Genomic DNA, 24,775 nt, shown 5'->3' on the forward strand with positions numbered 1-24,775 from the left:
GGCAATATCACACAAAGCCAATGCCTGTAAATTTACTGTAGCAAACAAACTATATCTTTACCCAGTGCTCTTCGAATAATATTCAGAGTTACGCTGATAGAGAAAACATTGTCTATGTTAACATTCTAAAATATGAAACATTTTTTAAACGTTTTTGTTTACCACATAATTCCATATATGTTCCATATGTTATTTCATAGTTTTGATGTCTTCAGTATTGTTCTACAATGTAGAAAATAGTCACAGTACAGAAACTTATGAATGAGTGGGTGTGTACAAACTTTTGACTGGCACTCTAGATCTGTAATGCTGCTTTGTGACAATGTCTTATTATTAAAAGCACAATAGAGACAATTGAGCTGAATTGAACAGACATTTTGAGCTGTCTCTTAAATATATTTTTATTTTAAAACAAAAGACATTGTGATAAGCCAAGACAACAATTGTCACTACAAGGTTTTTAGACTTTCATGCTTTAAAAATCAAGTCAAGCACTTTGCAGAACCAGAATGGAAAATGTAGAAATCAGTGGATCTGGGAATAGAGGACAGTTGCTTCTTTAGACACCAAGGATTTTGCTTTTGTTTATGGCAATATAAGTATTTACTGTATATTGGTACCATCAAAGCATGAATATCACTCTAGCATAAAGATTCTTTATTATCCTTGTTCTCAAAGAGACATATTACTAGTGTTGCAACCAGATCTACCAAATAACATATAAAAATTCTAAGAACTCGACACAATTTCATTTGGTTCTTTTGAATGAACTCCTAAGAAAATCTCTGTCTGCTAAATCTAGCCATAACTGTTTATAACTTCTCATACAGTTTTGTGTGAATTGTCATAACCACACTGTGAATATTTTTATACAGTGGTATAGCGAGATGCTCCAGGGCAGGAACGGAAAGGGGACGGTATGCTGGGGAACACGGCCAGGAAAGTAGGACTAATTGTTACCACAGATGCTTCTCTCCTCTGGCGTGAAGGCACATAGCGGAAGTTCAGTGGAGGCCTGATGATTCTAACTGAACCAGCAATCTCCTCTGATGAAGAAGACTCACTGGAGTCACTGGATGTTTGATAAGGAGCAGGGCTGTGTGGAAGGAGTTGCTGCACAGGGTCTAGCAGAACTCCTGGACTTGTGTCATGAAATGTGGGGACAGGGGTATTAAGAACTGGAGGACGGACTGGCACTTCCGGCCGAGGGCTGGGCTCTTCTGCCTGTTGTGTACCGGCATCATTGCCTACAGAATTCCAAGAGCGCTGCAGAACGAGGGAACGAAATCCATCATTATTTCCATTAACATCTACATTGGATTCATTCACCAGCTGTTATATTGCATATTGACATCCTAGAACAGATAAGGTGCCTAGATATTATTGATTCTATCCATACTGATCCGTGTGCTTTATGTATACTGGGTAGTACCCATGCTGTTGTGTGTGTTTGGGTTATTTCTCTAATGCGGTGCATTTCGGGTCCCCATTTAATAAAATTTTTTTTTTAATGTTTTACCTAAAGCGATTAACAAGGAATGTTATTACATGTGACATCCCTGCAGTCCATGTTAAACATAATGTAGTTTAGCTTAAAAATGAATTTTCTCCATTTTATACTTTTTAATTTATCACAAACTACAGGTTTTCTCATGGCCCTGGCAGTATTTGTTCTATTTATACTGTATGTATATTAGATTCCAGATTACTTCCTTCTATATACTAAATTTCTATAAAAATTCGATATTTACATGACCTTAAACAATGATATTGAGGGTTTTGCATGGTTCATGTACCCCCATTATGTCTGCATGTCCACCCTGTTAATTTTTTTTTTTTTTTTGCATTCACACCTTACCCTGGAATGGATATCTTTTTTTTCAGCAGGATAACTCTAAAATCTGGATGAGTAGCCCTACTTTTTAATGTCTACTTTTTATATCTTGGTAGTCTGATGCAGTCAACCATCACATAGCCACCCTGTGATGGAAAATATGAGAAAATTCAGTTAGATTTTATCATAGTAAAATAATCATGTTAAAAAGACAATAAATTCCTTAACTAATTTTTATAATACAGGCATTTAGCAGATGCGCTTATCCAGAGCGACGTACTGTACAACCTACAGCATACCCAGAGCAGCCTATGGAGCAGTTGGGGGTTATGTGCCTTGCTCAAGGGCACTTCAGCTACTCCTGCTGGTCCAGGGAATCAAACTGGTGACCTTTTGATCCCAAAGCTGCTTCTCTAATTTCAGTTTTATGCTAGCTTGGTCCTGCTCATGTGCTTTGTACTGACCAACTTCATATCAGAATGTCAACCCTGTCATCTTACAAGACCGAACAGAGCGGACATTCTATTAAATGAAGTGTTTTTGGCCAAGATTTAATAGCGTCATTAGTATTGTATGCAAGTGTATATTTAAAGAAGCTATGTATACAGTATGTTCATAAACAGGTGGACAGTTCAAACAATCCAATTCATTAGAATCATCATTAATGGCTCTATTTAACGTGAGCTGAAACAACAAGACCCTTAAAGCAAATTTTTCTGATTAAAAAGTACAAAATTGCATAAACGATCTATTGTTGAATCTACTAAAGGTTTGTAAATTATTCATGTCTTACATTTATGATGCTATTTGCACTTAACTTCTAATGATGCGTTTTGTTTGCAGTTATGAATACTGAACTTTCAGACTAACAAATGGAGAAAGATGCTAAAGAAGGAAGAACGAAAATAAAGATAGATGAGGTGTAGGGTGAGTGGGGGCAAAAAGAGGTCTGAGGGAGTTTCTGTGTTAGTTTTGGCTGTCTCGTTTCACCCTCCGATGCTGCTGACTCACAGGAGACTCCTTTGGGGTGTTGTTTTGCTGTCATCAGCTCCATCTGGATCTTATTCGCTATTGCTTCCAAGCTGGAAAGTTTTCTCTTCCAAGAAAATAAACTTTTATAGAGCATGAGCTGGGGAACAAGGCTGACAAACAAAGTGGATATTTATGGTACCTGAGGGTGGAATATTTCACAGGACACCTTAACATCGGTTGGGGTAGCTTCAGCGCCAAAAACCGCCCCGCCACAGAAACCAATGGGCTGAAACAAAAACAAATAGCACCTTGGGAAAAGGGGCAAATAGCAATGAGATACCCAAAGTGATATTAGCCTCTGGGCAAAACAATGAATTAAAAGTTTCTACAGACTTATAAATGTGAATCTTTCACATGTTTGTTTATTTTTATACCCATATTCCAAATTATACAAAATGCTGTAGCAAATATATGCGGTTCTAATCAACAGCCTTGTGGCAATGTTTTTACATGCTTACCCCTTTCCCTGCATCTGCTGGCACACACAACGCTTCATCCACTGGTGGCACAGAGCACTCCTGCACAGTATACTCAACAAAACTGGCTACAACTGGAGAGACCTGATCAGTAAGAGAACCATACTCAGTTAACCCTATAGACAGTTTAGCACAACAATAATTTGACCAGCAAAGACTGTATTTCAAAATTATTGCGTCTTAGAAATAGTAGAAATGATTCTTCCACAAAACAGTTGAATTCTTGTATCTGATTGGTCAAAAGATGTTGACTAAAGTTTCTCTATCAACAGCTCTGAAACGAGTGCTGACTGCAAGACAAACCACAGGTTTCTATTAACATGCTCATTAAGAAGCATGTTAATAGAAGGTCCTGGGTTCGAGCCCAGCTGCTGGCGAGGGCCTTTCTGTGTGGAGTTTGCATGTTCTCCCTGTGTCTGTATGGGTTTCCTCCGGGTGCTCCGGTTTCCCCCACAGTCCAAAGCAGCCTTTCTCAACTGGGGTGCCGCGGCACCCTGGGGTGCCATCTGGCTTCGTTAGGGGTGCCGTCAAAAAATTATATATTCTAACATTGAAATAAATAAAATGAATTAAAATTCCAAAAAACGATAGTTACACTAATGCAGATCATCGCTGCCTCATGCATCATCAAAATTTGTCTCATGGCCCCCTTTCCCATGTCACAACGTCACTGCTGGGGTCAGCGTATGGTCAGGGTGACTGCGTATATTTTATATGGGGGTGCCTTGAGAATTTGCATACTTCTGAAGGGTGCCGTGACTGAAAAAAAGTTGAGAAACGCTGGTCCAAAGACATGCAGGTTAGGCTAATTAGTGACTCTAAATTGACCGTAGGTGTGAATGTGAGTGTGAATGGTTGTCTGTGTCTATGTGTCAGCCCTGTGATGACCTGGCGACTTGTTCAGGGTGTACCCCGCCTCTCGCCCATGGTCAGCTGGGATAGGCTCCAGCTTGCCTGCGACCCTGTAGAACAGGATAAGCGGCTACAGATAATGGATGGATGAATGGATTTACATGGCATAATATAAGCCTAATGATAAAAATAATAATACACAGATTTAATGTATTGTTATTTACAAATGTATAAATGCTAATATTGTGAAGCTTTCTGCAATGAAACATTTATTAAAGATTTTTGGAAGGAGTCTATTGTCAGCACTGTAACAAAGATAAAAGCTGTTCCTTTTAATTTGTCCACCATGGACAGAAGATTCTATGCTTTGCAGTTTCTTGGTAAAATGACACGCTGCATTTTCTTTTTGTTTTAGTAATGTCAACGAGAAGAAAAGAGAGAGTCTGATGAAGGAACAACTATTTACAGCTGCTATGATAGAAGTGATAACAACAACTAGCTGGTTATATGGATGTTCCACAGCACTAAATATAACTCTAAGTGGATAAAAAGTCTGACGTGTCACTCTTTATTTATTAAAAAACAACAACAACCCTGTAACTGTTGGCAAATTGCTATCACAGAAATGCTGGAGTCATTGGATTTAAGTACAGAATATCTTTTAAGGAACAGAAGCAGAATACAGAAAACAAGGATCAGGAACATGAACTTGAGCAAACACAAGAGCAAAGGAACATAAACAGCAGTGAATGTGTTCAATGCAACTAAGGCATGACAATGAACTGAACAGAAACCATAACTTAAATAGGGTGTTCCTTGGTGCTTAAACAGTATGACTAGAAACAAACAAAACTTCAGTGTCTAGCCGAATGCTGTAATGTTGGGGGGATCTTGGGCAACTGGATTAGTTAATTTGCCTTGGTATAGTTTGTTTTCTCATCTCATCTCATCTCATTATCTCTAGCCGCTTTATCCTGTCCTACAGGGTCGCAGGCAAGCTGGTGCCTATCCCAGCTGACTACAGGCGAAAGGCGGGGTACACCCTGGACAAGTTGCCAGGTCATCACAGGGCTGACACATAGACACAGACAACCATTCACACTCACACTCACACCTACGGTCAATTTAGAGTCACCAGTTAACCTAACCTGCATGTCTTTGGACTGTGGGGGAAACCGGAGCACCCGGAGGAAACCCACGCGGACACGGGGAGAACATGCAAACTCCGCACAGAAAGGCCCTCGTCGGCCCCGGGGCTCGAACCCGGACCTTCTTGCTGTGAGGCAACAGCGCTAACTACTACACCACCGTGCCACCACTGGTTTGTTTTCTTTCGGTTCTAATATTGTAACCGAATACTATGCTAACAAACTGTCTACTTGGTTGTCACATTTACACAAATGACACCCTGTAGGGACTGAATTGACTGAACAATGTCATTTGAAAGAAGTGTGTAAGTTTCGATTAGATTACATAATAGATTTAGTGTGAAACAGATCTCCATTGCTTGTTCACCACACACGAAACATTGGAAAATCATGTATATTTGTTATATTTGTTCATTTCAGTTCCATGCTATTTATATAGAGGTTTTAACAGTAGATGTTGCCTCAAAGCAGCTTTATAAAAATCCAGATGTAGATTTAGATCTGTAGTGAGTGAGCCAGAGACAACAGAAGTGAGGAAAAACTCCCTGACAAAACATGATGAAGATGATGAAACTTGAGAAGAACCAGACTCAAAAGTGAGACCAGCTAGTGGGATTATCAATCATTACTCTTCTACAACTGTAACTATAAAGTGAAGTGAAACAGTACTCAGCGTGTTGAATGGATGTTTCATATGAGTATATTGTGAATAAGAGTCCTGGGATAGTCTTTATGATTACAACAGCAGTTCTTAGGTACAAATTTACAGTATCCAGGTCAGATTATCCACGACGCAAGAGTAAGTTTTCAGCAAGATCTGTTTTGTTTTGTTTTTTTAAGTACAATACATTAGGGCATCCATATGGGACCGTACTCTTCCATTCACTAAATGGTGCAATAATGATTGCTTGTAGAAATGAATTTCCCCTTGACTTTCCTATATCTTGGTTATCGCTTCTTCTTCAGCGACTGTTAGGTTTTGATCTGTCTGTACTGAAGGAAGTTGAATTGACAAAATATGATCTAGGAATACAGACCTCTGTTACCTAAGAGATTCCACCTCACGGATATCCATGAGCAAACAGTCACTGACACAAACACAGCTGTTCAGAGATGGTTCTCAGTTTATTGTAGGACAAACATGAGTATACAGTGGATATAAAAAGGGTACACACCCCATTAAAATGACAGGTGTTTCTGATGTACAAAAATGAGACCACGATAAATAATTTCAAAACTTTTCCCACCTTTAATGTGACCTATAACCTCATCTCATCTCATTATCTCTAGCCGCTTTATCCTGTTCTACAGGGTTGCAGGCAAGCTGGAGCCTATCCCAGCTGACTACGGGCGAAAGGCGGGGTACACCCTGGACAAGTCACCAGGTCATCACAGGGCTGACACATAGACACAGACAACCATTCACACTCACATTCACACCTACGCTCAATTTAGAGTCACCAGTTAACCTAACCTGCATGTCTTTGGACTGTGGGGGAAACCGGAGCACCCGGAGGAAACCCATGCGGACACGGGGAGAACATGCAAACTCCGCACAGAAAGGCCCTCGCCGGCCACAGGGCTCGAACCCGGACCTTCTTGCTGTGAGGCGACAGCGCTAACCACTACACCACTATGCCACCCACCTATAACCTGTACAATTAAATTGAAAAACAAACAAATCTGTTAGGGGGGACAAACGTAAAAAATAAAAAATGTACAATAAGCTGGTTGCATAAGTGTGCACACCCTTAAACTAATACTTTGTGGAAGCACCTTTTGATTTAATTACAGCATTCAGGTTTTTTTTGGGTCGGAGTCTATCAGCCTGCCAGAGCTAGATTTCGCAATATTTACCCACTCTTCCTTGCAAAAGCGCTCCAAATCTGTCACATTGTGAGGACATCTCTTGTGCACAGCCCTCTTCAGGTCACCCCACAGATTTTCAATTAGATTTAGGTCTGGGCTCTGGCTGGGCCATTACAAAACTTTAATTTTCTTCTGGTGAAGCCATTCTTTTGTTGATTTCGATGTATGCTTGGGGTCATTGTCATGCAGAAAGATGAAATTCCTCTTCATCTTCAGCTTTCTAGCAGACACCTGAAGGTTTTGGGCCAAAATTGACAGGTACGTAGAACTGTTCATAATTCCCTCCACCTTGACTAAAGCCCCTGTTCCAACTGAAGAAAAACAACCCCAAAACACGATGCTGCCACCACCATGCTTCACCGTGGATATGGTGTTCTTTTGGTGATGTGCAGTGTTGTTTTTTGCACCAAACATACCTTTTGGAATTGTGGCCAAAAAGTTCAACCTTGGTTTCATCAGACCATAACGCATTTTCCCACATGCTTTTGGGAGAATTGATTTTTTTTTTTTTTGCAAAATTTAGCCAGGCCTGGATGTTTTTCTTTGACCCTACCCCATAGTCCAGACATACAGTATGGAGAATACAGGAGATTGTTGTCACATGTAGTACACAACCAGTACTTGCCAGAAATTCCTGCAGCTCCTTCAGTGTTGCTGTCGGCCTCTCGGCAGCCTCCCTGACCAGTTTTCGTCTTGTCTTTTCATCAATTAAGGGAGGGACGTTCAGTTCTTGACAATGTCACTGTTGTCCCATATTTTCTCCACTTCTTGATGACTGTCTTCATTGTGCTCCATGGTATATCTAATGCTGTGGAAATTTTTTTGTACCCTTCTCCTGACTGATACCTTTCAACAATGAGATCCCTGTGATGCTTTGTAAGCTCTCTGTGAACCCTGGCTTTTGCTGGAGGATGCAACTGAGTAAATGTCTGAACTTTCATTGGGGTTAATCAGAGTCATTTTAATTGATGGCGGGTGTGAACCCAAAAAGACTGAATGCTGTAATTAAATCAAAAGGTGCTTCAACAAAGTTTTAGTTTAAGGGTGAGCACACTTATGGAACCAGCTTATTGTACATTTTTTATTTTTTATGTTTTCTCCCCTAACAGATTTGTTTGTTTTTCAAATGAATTGTACAGGCCACATTAAATGTGGGAAAAGTTTTGAAATTATTTATCGTGGTCTCATTTTTTTACATCAGAAAAACCTATCATTTTAATGGGGTGTGTACACTTTTTATATCCACTGTATATCCACATTCAAGAGTGTGTTGTCGATGTGATTGGATGATGATGATGATGATGATGATGATGATGATGTGATTGATGAAGATAAGTTATCTATGTATAACATAAATGGGTGATGAAGCATTACATCACTGGTTTAGACTACACTACTATATGAAAGAAGAGAGACATTATGTACCATTACGTCACCCATCAGGATCATAGTCTTATGAAAAGAAGACAGATATTACTGGTCAAAGTAACGACCATTAAGCAGAGAGCAGAATGTGAGAGCGAAGATAAGTCTCAAGGATTTAACTAACCAAAACAAGTAGCAATCAGAACAGCCTGTTCCAGTTCCAAGCATGCCAAATATATATTTCTATCAGCTATCTAGTCTGAGTACCAGACATTTTCAGTATTGCATTTGATTGTGTGTAGGGATAATGCAGTACCTGGTGGGAGGCTCTGGTTATAGATGCCAATGTGAGCTGTACAGGCAGAGTGCTCTGACCATTGAAGCTGCGAAGTGTGACCTTAGCACTGGACACGGCTGTGTCACTAACCACGGGCAACAGTAGGGGGCAGTCTGGACATGTCTGCTGTAACTTTTCAGGGGTGTCTGAGAAATAGAGAGTATTTAAATTATAGTCTATTATTATACAATGACTGTTCAAATTGTATATATATATATATATATATATATATATATATATATATATATATTTTTTTTTTTTTTTTTTTTTTTTTTTTTTTTCAAATGTGGGCTGTGAGTGAATTTCTTTGGACTGTTGATTTGAGGACCTGGTACAAGGCTGCAGTCATAACTGTAGAGGTAGGAAAGGCCGTCTGTTGTGTGGAGTATGGTAGTGTTGCAGTTCCCAGAGATTTGCTTTAAAAAAAAGTAAAAAAAAAAAAAAAATCAGTTATACATTCTAACTAAGGTCACACACATATAAACAAAGCAACAACAACAACAAAAAAGTCTTTTTCCCATATATTCCATTTTTCCAGACAAAGTATATAGCTTGTGACGAGCTTTTATAGGCTCAACAGCAGTTTCTGGCTATATTACATTGTTGTTACCATTAGTTTAAAACATTCAGTCTGATTTGGACTCATTTACTGCTACCAGGAGAAAAAAAAACCTGAACCCTTGTTTCCATTTAAGCAATAATGAACTGGTTACAGAAGGTAATGAGAAATAGGCTGCATTTGAGTCAGCTCTGTTTAGATAAATAAGCAAGCACTGCAGAATTTGGGCCAGATAATGTCAAGTCAGTTTATTTATCGAGCACAATTAAAAACAACAACAGTTGACCCAAAGTGCTTCACAAATAAAGGCAGTAAAAAGACATTTAGAAATCAGAGCAGGACACAGGCTACAGCATAAGAAGGGCAAGGAATATAAGACAAGTTAAAAAAAAAAGATATTAAGAGTCAAGGATAAAGATGATCAATAAATACACAAATTAAAATGAGTAAATAAATAGAAATCAAAACAACAAATATGACTTGAATAAATAGAAACAATAAGATTAAAATAAGAACAGGATAAAAAAGAAAAAGGAAAAAACTGTGCCAGACTGAACTAAAAGCAAGGGTAAAAAGATAGGTTTTCAAATTAGATTTAAAACTGGCAATGGTTGGGCAGGATTTGATATGGGGTGGGAGACTATTCCAAAGCTTTGGGGCAAAAACAGAAAAGGCCCGGTCATCTCTGCTTTTGAGGCGTGAGTGGGGGACTGTGAGGAGTTGCTGGGAGAATGACCTGAGTGACCTTAGGGGAGATGGTTCACGTCTGTAAAAATACTTTAACTACCAGAAGTAAAGGCAGAGTACATGGACAAGTTAATATCTAGCAAAGTGATTTATTTTATTTTATTTTACTTAATCAAAGGCTACATTCCTAACTGGCTGTAGCAAAGGTAAAACAACCAGTGTCCTGATGCTGAAAATAGACTTGTGCTGTCAGAGAGTCTCATATGTATTCTCATATGCATATATACATATGCACTGAACTGCTAGTTTATTGTATCTACATTCACTAGCCAATTTATACATACATGTAATGCACTTTATATATACACAATTACTGACTGCAGCCCATCTGTGCACAATTAGTCCCATGCTCTGTCCTTCAAAGGAAATGGACCATCATAGGACCACCATTCAGCAGATATTATATGACACTGTCATGGCATGGTAAAAGTATATCAGATGCAGTGGCATCCTGATTTGCAAACACTTATTTACCACCGACTGTGCTAATCTCCATTGTAAGTATACACTTAGAGATCTTCTTGCATGCACAAACAGATGCTGGGGTTTTGAGTGGGTTGTTTTTTTTTTTTTTTAATTCCTGATAGCTTAATTTAACAGCTGGGTTGAGAACAGGCTGCCAACCAAAAATATCCAGCTAACAGCAGTGTTGTCTTAAAAACTGTGTACTGATGAAGCACTCGATGTAACTGTGACAATTACAGTGCCTTGTGTTCATCCACCCTGAACATGTCCACATTTTGTAATGTTAGCCTGGAACTGAAATAGACTTCATTGAGATTGTATGTCATGAATCTATACAAAGTAGCCCATAAAATTGAATATGTGGAGATTGATATAGCTTTCTAGATGAATAGATGAAAGATACATCTCATGGATGCGCTGGGACGCATCATCAGTGATGTAACCTGGAGTCATTTGGTGTTTTGGGTCTTTCGACATCATACACCCTCTCACAAGCGAGTCAGCCAGGGTTGATCAGACCCCAGCTTGCGTCCCAGCAGCATTCGTCCACAGAGCCACCCTCTTAATCCAAAGCCACCTTGTGGCTTTCTCTGCGGCTTCTGCTGCATTCTTCATGGCTTTCTTCTTTGCTTGCCCTGTGATGCCTAGAGTTGTAAATGCTCTGCAGAGTGACCACCCTGCAAAGCCTCAGCAACCCACTTCCACTGGTTCACATCGGACCTGCCAGCCTTGCCTTTGGCATGTGTCCACAAGCTCCTGGTACTTGGCGCGCTTTCTCTCATTGGCCTTGTCCACATGCTCTTTCCAGGGTACAGTTAATTCAAGCATGATCAGTTGCTTGGTGGATCTTGAGACAATGATCATGTCTGGCTGCAGATGCGATGGTACTATCTGGGCTGGGAACTTAAGCTGCTTGCCAAGGTCCACTTCCAAATGTCAGTTGCTGGTGATGGTGAGGAGGCCAGCCTTTGGTCCTGAATGCGGGCGCAGCTTCTCACCAGCTCTCACAAAGACGATCCTCTTGGAGTAGTGGTGGCCCTTGTTATTGTGGATGGCTGTGGCTACACTGTCTGCAATTGACTTGAGGACTTGGTCATGGCGCCAACAGTAGAGACCATTTCCCAGGGCTTTTGGGCAACTGCTGAGGAGATCTTCCAAGGAACCCCTTCCAGAGCATTGAGGGCAGGTAGGTGTTTCACTCTTGCCCCAGACATGGAGGTTTGCTGAACTTGGTAAAGTGTCATATACAGCTTGGACCAAGAACCTTACACAATAGTAGTCTGCTTGCAAGATGTTAGACCATATGAACTTCCGGTGCAGAACATTTTCTCATCTTGTCCATGCCCCTTGCTGTCCCAGTCCTACTATCCTGCTGGCCCAGACTTCCTCCATGCCTGCTCAGACTTCCTCAGCAGTTATCAAACCCCTGATTAAAAAACCTGACCTTGATCCCTGTCAGCTGTCCAATTATAGGCCAATATCAAACCTCCCCTTTATCTCCAAGATCCTTGAAAAAGCTGTGGCACAACAGTTATGCTCATATTTACATAGGAATAACATCCATGAAATGTATCAGTCAGGATTTAGACCTAATCACAGCACAGAAACAGCTCTGGTTAAAGTAGTAAACGACCTACTGTTGGCGTCTGATCAGGGCTGTGTCTCACTACTTGTGTTGCTTGACCTTAGTGCAGCATTTGATACCACTGATCATTCCATTCTTCTGGATAGACTAGAAAATGTTGTGGGAGTTAAGGGAACGGCCCTCTCCTGGCTCAGCTCTTATTTAACTGATCGTTATCAGTATGTTGATATAAATGGTGATATCTCTAGATGTACTGAGGTAAAGTTTGGTGTTCCAGAAGGTTCTGTCTTGGGTCCACTGCTTTTTTCTCTATATATGTTACCTCTGGGTGATATTATTCATAAACATTGTATTAGTTTCCACTGTTATGCTTATGATACACAGTTGTATGTTTCTGCAAAACCTGATGAGAGACACCAGCTTTATAGAATTGAGGAATGTGTTAAGGACATTAGACACTGGATGCTTATTAATTTCCTTCTGCTTAACTCTGACAAGACTGAAGTACTTGTACTAGGACCACATACAGCTAGAAGTAAGTTTTCTGATTACACAGTGACTCTGGATGGCCTTTCTGTTTCTTCACGTGCAGCAGTAAAAGACCTCGGAGTGATTATTGACCCCAGTCTTTCATTCGAAACTCACATTGATAACATCACCTGGATAGCTTTCTTTCATCTCAGAAATATTGCTAAGATAAGAAATTTAATGTCATTACATGACGCGGAAAAACTAGTTCATGCTTTCGTTACCTCTAGGTTGGATTATTGTAATGCCTTACTGTCTGGATGTTCCAATAAGTGCATAAACAAGCTCCAGTTAGTTCAAAATGCAGCAGCAAGAGTCCTTACTAGAACTAGAAAATATGACCACATCACGCCTGTCTTATCCACACTGCATTGGCTCCCAATCAAATTTCGTATTGATTATAAAATACTACTATTGACCTTTAAAGCACTAAATGGTCTCGCACCACAGTACCTGAGTGAATTTCTGGTCCTCTATGACCCACCACGCCTACTTAGATCAAAAGGTGCAGGCTATCTGCTGGTACCTCATATAGTGAAGGCTACATCGGGGGCAGAGCCTTTTCTTACAAAGCTCCACAATTATGGAACAGCCTTCCAAGTAATGTTCGGGAATCAGACACAGTCTCAGCGTTTAAGTCTAGGCTGAAAACATATCTGTTTAGTCAAGCCTTTTGTTAATGGTGTTTATGAGGTAAAGGTGTAGATCTGGAGGGTCCTCAGACATAGAGTGTTTTGGTAAACTGGGATGTATGGATGCTGTCAGTCCCCACTCGCTTGCTCACTCGAGTTTGTTGATGGTGTAGTGGCTGGCTGCTTTATGTCCTGGGGCTCCCTCATGCCTGTGTTACCTTCTGGCTCTCCCCTTTTAGTTATGCTGTCATAGTTAGTTGCCGGAGTCCTTGCTTGTACTCAGTGCAATATGCATACTGTTCCTACTTATTCAGATGACATTGGGCATACCTAACAACCCGTGTTTTCTTTCCCTCCCCCCAAAAAAAATCTGTCCCTCTGAGTTACATGGAGTCAACAGGAAATCTTTTGGTGGAGAGGGTGGAGACCTTGACTGGCTATTGTAGCCTGCAGGGAATCGGCCGTCAGACATTCTGTCGCATGTCCCAGACCCGGTGAAATGTAACTGAATTGTCTTGACCAGCCCTAAGGGTCCCATCTGCATTCCATCATTGCTGAGGAGTGTGCTCCCATCACCCAATCAAGCATCCAGCCAGAGCAGGTCATGATATTTTTTAACCATATTAACATGCCATTGTATTATGCCTGATGTCAAGACTCTCATCTCTGCGAGCCTACCACACAGACTTAATACTTGTGTCATTTTTAGGGCATACCTAACAACCTGTGTTTTCTCTCTCTCCCTCCCTCCTGCCCCCAATCTGTCCCTCTAAGTTACATGTTGATCCTGGGATTGAGATGCTGGCCTCTTCTGCCCCTCGGACCTGCTTGATCCATCCTGGTGCCCTGTGTCTGGTTGGAGTTTTATCGCATTGCTCCTGTGGAGGACGGCCTCATGAGGACAGTTGAGGGTTACACCTGGAGGATGCTCTGGACTCTTACAGTAATGCTTTTATGACTGAGGACTACAGTTGACTTGCTAACTTTAGGACTGCAGTTGTCATGAACAGTTTTGCACTCAAGTTTCCATCAATGAAGAGTTACAACATCAACGAAACTGTCTTCATGTTAAAACTGTTAATGTTATAGTCATGCTGTCTGTTGTTGCCCAAATGAGGATGGGTTCCCTTTTGAGTCTGGTTCCTCTTGAGGTTTCTTCCTCATGTCGTCTGAGGGAGTTTTTTCTTGCCACTGTCACCACAGGCTTGCTCATTGGGGATAGATTAGGGATAAAATTAGCTCATGTTTTAAGTCATTCAAATTCTGTAAAGCTGCTTTGCGACAATGTTTATTGTTAAAAGCGCTACACAAATAAACTTGACTTGACTTCCTCCTGGATGAGGTGCTGCCACTCCTTGCCTTGGGCTTTGTCAAATCTGGTAGTTAGGACATAGCCAATGCCTGCCTGCCTTACTGCAACGGACCCTACCAGTGTCCTCTGCCTCAGGTGTGACTCTGCCACCTCCAAGGATCTGGCTGCACTCCACTTCCTGCCTGTCTGAACCTGGATGCCAGCTGTTGCCACCTTTGGGTCTCTGGATTCTCTGTACTGCAGAGATTCCCAAGTCCGCGACACCATAAATTTCTCAGTGAGGCCACTGACTGGGAACTGTAAGGTGTTTATAGTGCCGTACAGAGCATCACTGCTCAGAATGCGTGGGAGTCCAAGCCACCTCTGCAAGTAGCTGCTGAGCTTCCTTTCCAGAGACTCGACTGTGGAGAGCAGTACTGTGTATATCAGCAGGGGCCACAGGATTTGGGGAAGCACAGAATGCTGGTAAATCCAGGCCTTGAACCTCCCTGGCAAGCCGGACTTGTCCACCTTGGTGAGCCAAGTCCTGAGCTCTTCTCTGGACTTTCTAATGGATGCAGTGTCTTTCAGGCTGCAGTCAAAGATCATCCCAAGGCTCTTGACTGACTGCTCCATAATGGATGGGATGGTGGTTCCAGCAATTGAGAACTGGAACTTATCCACTACTCTCCCCTTCTTCAGCACTAGAAATTTGGATTTTGTTAGCTTAAAGCGCATTCTTGACCAGGAGATGAGTTTCTCTAGGCCTTGAATGATCCACCTGCTGCCTGTGACTGATGCTGTGGTCACAGTCAGATCATCCATGAAGGCTTTTATATTTGCTCAACAGTTTGGGGTCTCTTTTGTAAAAGTGCTCAACAGTCCATCCATCCATCCATCCATCCATTATTTGTAGCCACTTATCCTGTCCTACAGGGTTGCAGGCAAGCTGGAGCCTATCCCAGCTGACTATGGGCGAGAGGTGGGGTACACCCTGGACAAGTCGCCAGGTCATCACAGGGCTAACACATAGACACAGACAACCATTCACACCTATGGTTAATTTAGAGCCACCAATTAGCCTAACCTGCATGCCTTTGGACTGTGGGAGAAACTGGAGCACCTGGAGGAAACCCATGCAGACACGGGGAGAGCATGCAAACTCCACACAGAAAGGCCCTCGCCGGCCACTGGGCTCGAACCCAGGACCTTCTTGCTGTGAGGTGACAGTGCTACAATTCAACCAAGTAAATTTTAACATTTGCTCAACAGTTCAGTGTCTCCTTTGTAAAAGTTACACGGTCAGAGGCCACATAATTATTTGAAATAATTTATAAGTTATTTCAACTTTCTAATTTATTTTCAAATAAAAAAGATAAATAAAGTTGTGAGTGAATAAGTATTCAGCACTACAAGGCCACAGAGTTTGTGAAAGAACACCCTTCTATTTTCAAATGGCCATTCAGTACTTATTGTTAGTTACAACCCCGATTCCAAAAAAGTTGGGACAAAGTACAAATTGTAAATAAAAACGGAATGCAATAATTTACAAATCACAAAAACTGATATTGTATTCACAATAGAACATAGACAACATATCAAATGTCGAAAGTGAGACATTTTGAAATTTCATGCCAAATATTGGCTCATTTGAAATTTCATGACAGCAACACATCTCAAAAAAGTTGGGACAGGGGCAATAAGAGGCTGGAAAAGTTAAAGGTACAAAAAAGGAACAGCTGGAGGACCAAATTGCAACTCATTAGGTCAATTGGCCATAGGTCATTAACTGGGTATAAAAATAGCATCTTGGAGTAGCAGCAGCTCTCAGAAGTAAAGATGGGAAGAGGATCACCAATCCCCCTGTGGCAGCGGGGGCGTGGTCAAGCATCGGTCTGTGACAGGAGGGCGAAGTCAGGGAAGGTAAGTGGCAGAATCACTACACCTGTTGTTAATTAATGTGTTTGTGTGTCTTCCCAGTGACCGCGCCCTATTTAAGGAGAGTGAGCGAGAGAAGAGGGAGCTCTCTCCCGAACCAGACGGCTAATGTGTGCGCGTGTGTCTGAGTGTGTGAGAGTGATTACAAAAGCTGAAAAGCTGAATAAAAGAGAGTTTTGTGAACTCAGTTCTGGCCTGCCATCCTTCTGTGCTCCACCCACCTACACGAAATGTCACAGTGGTGCCGAAACCCAGGACATGAGCACAGAAGAGAACAGCCCCATGGAGTCCTCCGAGGTGGCGTTCCGGCACCTCCTCGTGTCGGCGGGGTCTACTAACGCTTCCACTGCGGGCCCATCCCCCCCCACCCTAACAAAGATGGGCCCGCAGGATGACCCCAAGGCATTCATCACGCTCTTTGAGCAAGTCGCGGAGACCTCGGGGTGGCCGATGGATCAGCACGCGGCGCACCTCCTCCCCCTGCTAATGGGAGAGGCACAGCTGGCCTTGCTACAGCTCCCTGCCGACCGCCGGCTGGCCTACGCGGACCTTCGCCGGGCCATCCTCCAGCGGGTGGGGCGCACTCCCGAGCAGCAGCGTTAGCACTTCCGCGCTTTGCACTTGGAGGAAGTTGGCCAGCCGTTCGCGTTTGGCCAGCAACTCCGGGACGCCTGCTGGCAGTTGTTGAGGGCCGATAGCTGTGACGCCGAGGGACTCATCAACCAGGTGGTACTGGAACAGTTCATCGCCCGTTTACCAGCAGGAACCGCAGAGTGGGTCCAGTGCCACCGCCCGGCGTCGCTGGATCAGGCAATTGAGCTGGCGGAGGACCATTTGGCAGCTGTCCCGATGGCAGGACAACAGACGACCTCTTCTCTTCTCTCCTCTCTCTCCCCCCTCCTCCTGTGTCTCCTCCTCGCCCCATTCCCCCACTGCGGAGGCGGGGGCCGGCACCACCCCAGCCGGCCTGCCGCACCCATGATGCCCTTCCGTTTCTCCCTCCTGTGTCTGTCTCTCCCCCCCTCAGGTGAGTGAGCCCCAGAGCACTAGTGCAGAGAGGAAGCCCGGGCCGGTTTGCTGGCGCTGCGGGGAGCCGGGCCACCTCCAACAGCAGTGCTCGGTAATGGAGGTGGGCACGGTGGTTCGGATCCCCGACGCGCCAGGAGCCGCCCCCGATCGGGCCGGTGAGTATCCAAGGGGATACATATCAGGCGTTGGTGGATTCTGGCTGTAATCAGACCTCAATCCACCAAAGCCTGGTGCAAGACGAGGCATTGGGGGGAGCACAATTGGTGAAGGTGTTGTGTGTGTACGGGGATATTCACAACTACCCTTTAGTGTCAGTCCATATTCTTTTCCGAGGGGAAAAATTTATAGTGAAGGCGGCGGTTAATCCTCGCCTTACCCAGTCTATAATTTTGGGGACTGATTGGCCGGGATTTCGGGATTTAATGACACACTTGGTGAAGAGTGGGTCCTGTCATTTAACAGGGGGAGGTCCCGGTGTCACTTTGGCAGGAGCAGCTGTCACAGAGCCGTCTACGTCATCTCCACGTCAGAGTGAGGAGCCGCCGGCCCCTCCTCTCTCTGTTGGGGAATCCCTCGCGGATTTCCCATTGGAGCAATCGCGAGATGAGACTCTGCGGCATGCGTTTGACCAAGTGAGAGTAATTGATGGTCAAACGCTCCAGCCGAACGCCACCCCGTCCTTCCCCTACTTCGCGATTATGAAGGATAGATTATACTGAGTGACACAGGACACTCAGACTAAAGAGCGAGTCATGCAGCTTTTAATTCTGAAGAGCCGCCGGGAATTGGTATTCCAGGCGGCTCACTTTAATCCCATGGCTGGACACTTAGGGCAGGATAAAACACTAGCCCGAATAATGGCCCGATTCTATTGGCCGGGGATTCGCGGCGATGTCCGTAGGTGGTGTACGGCGTGCCGCGAATGCCAGTTAGTAAATCCAGCGGCCATTCCAAAAGCGCCTTTGCGCCCTCTACCGTTAATCAAGACCCCGTTTGAAAGAATTGGGATGGATCTCATCGGGCCTTTAGATCGGTCAACATGAGGGTACCGCTTTATATTAGTTCTAGTGGACTATGCAACGCGATACCTAGAAGCAGTGCCTCTTCGCAATATCTCAGCACGCAGTATTGCGGAGGCGCTCTTCCACGTTATCTCCCGAGTTGGAATCCTGAAAGAGATTCTGACTGATCAAGGCACCTCGTTTATGTCACGAACACTAAATGAACTGTATGGGTTATTGGGTATTAAGCCGATCCGCACCAGCGTGTATCACCCACAAACGGACGGTTTAGTAGAACGGTTTAATCGCACCCTCAAAAACATAATTAAAAAATTCGTAAGGGAGGACATGCGTAACTGGGATAAATGGCTCAAACCCTTGTTATTTGCAGTGCGAGAGGTCCCCCAAGCCTCCACAGGGTTCTCCCCGTTTGAATTATTATATGGGTGTAAGCTGCGCGGCATTTTAGATGTGCTGCGAGAAAATTGGGAGGAGGGACCATCACCAAGCAAAAATGAAATACAATATGTTATTGACCTGTGTGCAAAACTCCACACACTCACACACCTAACCCAGGAGAATTTGCGGCAGACCCAAGAACGGCAAACCCGCCTGTACGACAAGGGTACGCGCCTTAGAGAGTTCGCACCGGGAGATAAAGTACTCGTACTGTTGCCCACATCAAGCTCTAAATTAGTTGCCAAGTGGCAAGGACCCTTTGACGTCACACGGTGAGTCGAGGATGTCGACTATGAGGTGAGGCGAATGGACAGGGGTGGGGAGCTACAGATTTACCACCTCAACCTACTCAAACTCTGGAACAAGGAGGTCCCCGTGGCGTTGGTGTCGGTGGTTCTGGAGAAGGCGGAGCTGGGGCCGGAGGTTCAAAAAGGAACATTAGCATCATGTACCTCTCCGGTCCCCTGTGGAGACCACCTCTCCCCGACCCAACTCGCGGAGGTTGCCCAGTTGCAGACCGAGTTTTTGGACGTGTTCTCACCCCTGCCCGGCCGCACTAACCTCATAGAGCACCACATTGAGACGCCCCCGGGGGTGGTAGAGCGTAGCCGCCCTTACAGGTTACCCGAGCACAAGAAAAAGGTGGTTCGGGAAGAACTCGAGGCCATGCTCGAAATGGGCATCGTCAAGGAGTCCCACAGTGACTGGAGCAGCCCAGTGGTCTTGGTACCCAAGGCCAACGGGTCGGTCCGGTTCTGTGTAGACTATAGAAAAGTCAACGCGGTGTCTAAATTCGATGCGTACCCAATGCCTCGTATTGATGAGTTGCTCGATCGGCTAGGCACGGCTCGTTTTTACTTGACACTGGATTTAACAAAGGGTTATTGGCAGATCCCCTTGACTCCATTATCCCGGGAAAAAAACGGCCTTTTCCACACCGTTCGGCTTACACCAATTCGTCACACTTCCTTTTGGGCTGTTTGGGGCGCCCGCTACGTTTCAGCGGCTGATGGACAGGGTCCTCCGGCCCCACGCCACCTATGCGGCCGCCTACCTCGATGACATCATCGTCTATAGTAACGACTGGCCGAGGCACCTCGAACATCCGAGGGCCGTCCTTAGGTCGCTGAGGCGAGCGGGTCTCACAGCCAACCCGAAGAAGTGTGCGATTGGGCGGGTGGAAGTACGGTATCTGGGCTTCCACTTGGGCAATGGGCAGGTGCGTCCCCAAATTAACAAGACAGCAGCAATTGCGGCCTGCCCGAGGCCCAAGACCAAAAAGGGGGTGAGACAGTTCCTGGGGCTGGCTGGCTATTATCGGAGGTTTATACCTAATTATTCGGATGTCACCAGCCCGCTGACTGAGCTGACTAAAAAGGGGGCACCAGATCCGATCCAGTGGACGGAGCAATGCCAGCGGGCTTTTTCTAAGGTAAAGGCTGCACTGTGTGGGGGTCCACTTTTACACTCCCCTGACTTTTCTCTCCCCTTTATGTTGCAGACGGATGCGTCGGACAGAGGGCTGGGGGCCGTTTTGTCCCAGAAGGTGGAGAGGGAGGATTGCCCAGTCCTATACATCAGTCGCAAGCTGTTGGTGCATGAGGGGCGCTACAGCACCATCGAGAAAGAGTGCCTGGTGATCAAGTGGGCGGTCCTTGCCCTCCGTTACTACCTGCTGGGATGCCCTTTCACCCTCTGTTTGGACCACATGCCCCTCCAGTGGCTCCACCGCATGAAGGATGCCAATGCACGGATCACCCGTTGGTATCTGGAACTCCAACCCTTTAATTTCAAGGTGATCCACAGGCCGGGGGCGCAGGTGGTCTCGGCAGACTTCCTCTCCTGTCAAGGGGGGGGAGTCAGCTGCAGGCCAGACGGCTGCCCGGCCTGAGTCGGGCGGTAGGGGTATATGGCAGCGCGGGCGTGGTCAAGCATCGGTCTGTGACAGGAGGGCGGAGTCAGGGAAGGTAAGTGGCAGAATCACTACACCTGTTGTTAATTAATGTGTTTGTGTGTCTTCCCAGTGACCGCGCCCTATTTAAGGAGAGAGAGCGAGAGAAGAGGGAGCTCTCTCCCGAACCAGACGGCTGATGTGTGTGCATGTGTCTGAGTGTGTGAGAGTGATTACAAAAGCTGAAAAGCTGAATAAAAGAGAGTTTTGTGAACTCAGTTCTGGCCTGCCATCCTTCTGTGCTCCACCCACCTACACGAACTGTCACACCCCCTAATTCTGCGCCGACAAATAGTGGAGCAATATTAGAAAGGAGTTCGACAGTGTAAACTTGCAAAGAGTTTGAACATATCATCATCTACAGTGCATAATATCATCAAAAGATTCAGAAAATCTGGAAGAATCTCTGTGCGTAAGGGTCAAGGCCGGAAAACCATACTGGGTGCCCGTGATCTTCGGGCCCTTAGACGGCACTGCATCACATACAGGCATGCTTCTGTATTGGAAATCACAAAATGGGCTCAGGAATATTTCCAGAGAACATTATCTGTGGACACAATTCACTATGCCATCCGCCGTTGCCAGCTAAAACTCTATAGTTCAAAGAAGAAGCCGTATCTAAACATGATCCAGAAGCGCAGACGTCTTCTCAGGGCCAAGGCTCATTTAAAATGGACTGTGGCAAAGTGGAAAACTGTTCTGTGGTCAGACAAATCAAAATTTGAAGTTCTTTATGGAAATCAGGGACGCCGTGTCCTTCGGACTAAAGAGGAGAAGGACGACCCAAGTTGTTATCAGCGCTCAGTTCAGAAGCCTGCATCTCCGATGGTATGGGGTTGCATTAGTGCGTGTGGCATGGGCAGCTTACACATCTGGAAAGACACCATCAATGCTGAAAGGTATATCCAGGTTCTAGAGCAACATATGCTCCCATCCAGACGATGTCTCTTTCAGGGAAGATATTGCATTTTCCAACATGACAATGCCAAACCACATACTGCATCAATTACAGCATCATAGCTGCATAGAAGAAGGGTCCGGGTACTGAACTGGCCAGCCTGCAGTCCAGATCTTTCACCCATAGAAAACATTTGGCGCATCATAAAATGGAAGATACGACAAAAAAGACCTAAGACAGTTGAGCAGCTCGAATCCTACATTAGACAAGAATGGGTTAACATTCCTATCCCTAAACTTGAGCAACTTGTCTCCTCAGTCCCCAGACGTTTACAGACTGTTGTAAAGAGAAAAGGGGATGTCTCACAGTGGTAAACATGGTCTTGTCCCAACTTTTTTGAGATGTGTTGTTGTCATGAAATTTAAAATCACCTAATTTTTCTCTTTAAATGATACATTTTCTCAGTTTAAACATTTGATATGTCATCTATGTTCTATTCTGAATAAAATATGGAATTTTGAAACTTCCACATCATTGCATTCCGTTTTTATTTACAATTTGTACTTTGTCCCAACTTTTTTGGAATCGGGGTTGTATTTGGTGGAAAAAAAGTAATGCAGTAGTAAAATTTACAGTATCTTAATTGTTTTCATCAAACAGCTGTGCAGTGTTTAATTATGTTCCAGGTTGAGGAAAGGCTCAAGGTGGAGGTGAATACTTTATATAAGGCACTGTAGATAATAATCGTGTAACGGACTTGTGAGAATGTGGGAACAGGGAGAAAACATTTGGGATATCCCCATCTCACTTTCATCTCACAGTCACACAGAAGAGGTGAGTGGTTAGTAATGCACAATCACAAATAAGAAACACACTATTGTCAAAATAAACATCAAAGATCAATAATGACCTAGCCAATTTTTGCTTGTATCTGGGATCTATTTCAGTCTCTGAGTTGAAAAGCAGGCTAACCGTTTCCATGAAGGGCCTTATATCACAGCGCTTCCATGATTTTCGGCTGAGGACATGACATTTGGTCTCCAGGATGTCCAAGTCTAGATAGTAAACCTTTCCAGCTGGACCCTGAAACAAACCAGCATGTTAGGACACAGTACTTTATATACTTTAAAACATTTTCTAAATGTCTGTGTACATATTAAAGAGAGAGAGATTGTTTTTCAGATACTCTAAAGAACTCGTAATACAAAATTCTAAATCAATGGCCTTGTTCAGAACCCAAAGCTGAATAGTATGTCATACTAAATTGTAGCTGAAAACAATTGCTACCTCTTCTGCTACTCCTAAGCATGCTTGTAATGTTTATACATAAAAGCTATCAGGGTATTGCTGACCAGAACTAATGCCAGGATCAGAGAACATAAACTCAGCTGGAATTTGACATGATTTTGTCTTGCCTGACAAATTTCCAGCATCAGGGCTGAATATAAACACTGGGAATGACAAAATGTGACATAATCAAAGAACAGCGATATGGTGTCTGGGACGCTCCATAACAAAGTCTACATTTCCTTTTTTTTTTTTTTTGGATCTTCTCACCTAATTTAACAACTCCTATGATGTCTTTCTTGATAGCCATGATTGAAAATTTCTTGACCTTCCTCCCTGACGACACACAGGGACATGAACAATGACTGGATGATTGGTTAGGGTAAAACTTGTAGTGTTGCCAGTCTCCCAACCAAGACACAACAAGAATTTATGGCACTATGATTGCCTAATCTGAAATGGTGGTCATCATGAAAGAGAAAAATATTGTGCAGTCTGATCCTAGCATTAAAAAAGAAGAAGAAGAAGAAGAAGAAGAAGAAGAAGAAGAACTGCCTATTTTGGCTAATCAGTGCTGCACACTGTTGTAGTGGAATTTTTTGGGCACAGCATGCTGCCTTTTCAAGCTTATAACAACAGTGTTATAAATACTGACAGTGTAACAGGTTTCGTGGAAATGTCATACTCAAAAAATAGCTTTCAAAGAAAGAAGAACCATTATCTTTTTTGTTACATTTTGGTTTTTCTTATACACATACACAAGGATATATGAATATAAGTGAAGAGACTTTTCCACAAAGGTGAAACAAATGACACTTATTCAATGTAAATGTTGGATATTTTTTATACAATTATATCATGAGACCATAAATCCATGATATTTTATAGACAAGGATATCATACCGTGAAAATTTCAAGTCTTAACAACTCTGTTAGTGTATTAAACAGCCTAGTATGTGAAAGCAAGCACATTCATTATACTACTATATCATATGATAGTATCCTTTTGTCATAGGTGATCAATGTTGAGACATTTTAGACATTAGAATGGTAGATGAAGTTTACTTTATGAGAAGATAACCAACCTGAGGATGAACATGCACATTGTAAACTCTGTTGAGGGCAAATTTGTATCCTTCTTGTCTATCCTCGTTAATGTAATTTACAGCAAGCCGGGCGAGTTTCATCACACTTTTATCATCACAGGGAACAGGCGACAGATGAGTAGCCATGACAGTCCAAAAATGCACCATTACAAATAACCAAATTATTCGTTCCATTTTCTTTTTCTTTCTTTCTTTCAAATATATATTTAGATCTTAGGCTGCCATGTATTTGCTGTCCGCTACTTGTTTTTGCTTAGAAAAAGACCATGACCTGGACTTTGGTAGGGTAGTCTATAGAGGAATGGTGTTGTTGACACGATGCCAAGTTCTTGCTTGTGAGCTGGTTAGTGGTCCAAAAAAGGCTCATTCACCTACATATAATTTTA

General features: G+C 43.6%; 1 protein-coding gene across 1 annotated transcript; it reads right to left on the reverse strand.

The window, feature by feature from the left end:
• Nucleotides 1-867: 867 nt before the first annotated feature.
• Nucleotides 868-24,563, reverse strand: si:ch211-262h13.5 (uncharacterized protein LOC571127 homolog). The gene is made up of 7 exons (XM_060940554.1): nt 24,369-24,563; nt 22,969-23,079; nt 9,242-9,329; nt 8,893-9,059; nt 3,325-3,426; nt 3,006-3,092; nt 868-1,266 (listed from the first exon to the last, which is right to left on the reverse strand). Exons 1-7 carry the CDS (start codon nt 24,561-24,563, stop codon nt 868-870), a joined length of 1,149 nt encoding a protein of 382 aa, XP_060796537.1.
• Between the last annotated feature and the right edge of the window lie 212 nt (nt 24,564-24,775).

This window comes from Neoarius graeffei, chromosome 15 (genome assembly GCF_027579695.1).
Source record: "Neoarius graeffei isolate fNeoGra1 chromosome 15, fNeoGra1.pri, whole genome shotgun sequence".
Classification (NCBI taxonomy): Eukaryota; Metazoa; Chordata; class Actinopteri; order Siluriformes; family Ariidae; genus Neoarius; species Neoarius graeffei.

Bases quoted from the DNA above. Each gene is read 5' to 3' on its own strand.
- si:ch211-262h13.5 (XM_060940554.1), bottom strand. From the start codon at position 24,563: ATGGAACGAATAATTTGGTTATTTGTAATGGTGCATTTTTGGACTGTC. The intron at 9,060-9,241 runs GTCCTCAAATCA...TCTATTTCTCAG, and splicing joins TGACTGCAGCCTTGTACCAG to ACACCCCTGAAAAGTTACAG. The intron at 1,267-3,005 runs GTACCATAAATA...CTCGTTCTGCAG, and splicing joins GTGAAATATTCCACCCTCAG to CGCTCTTGGAATTCTGTAGG.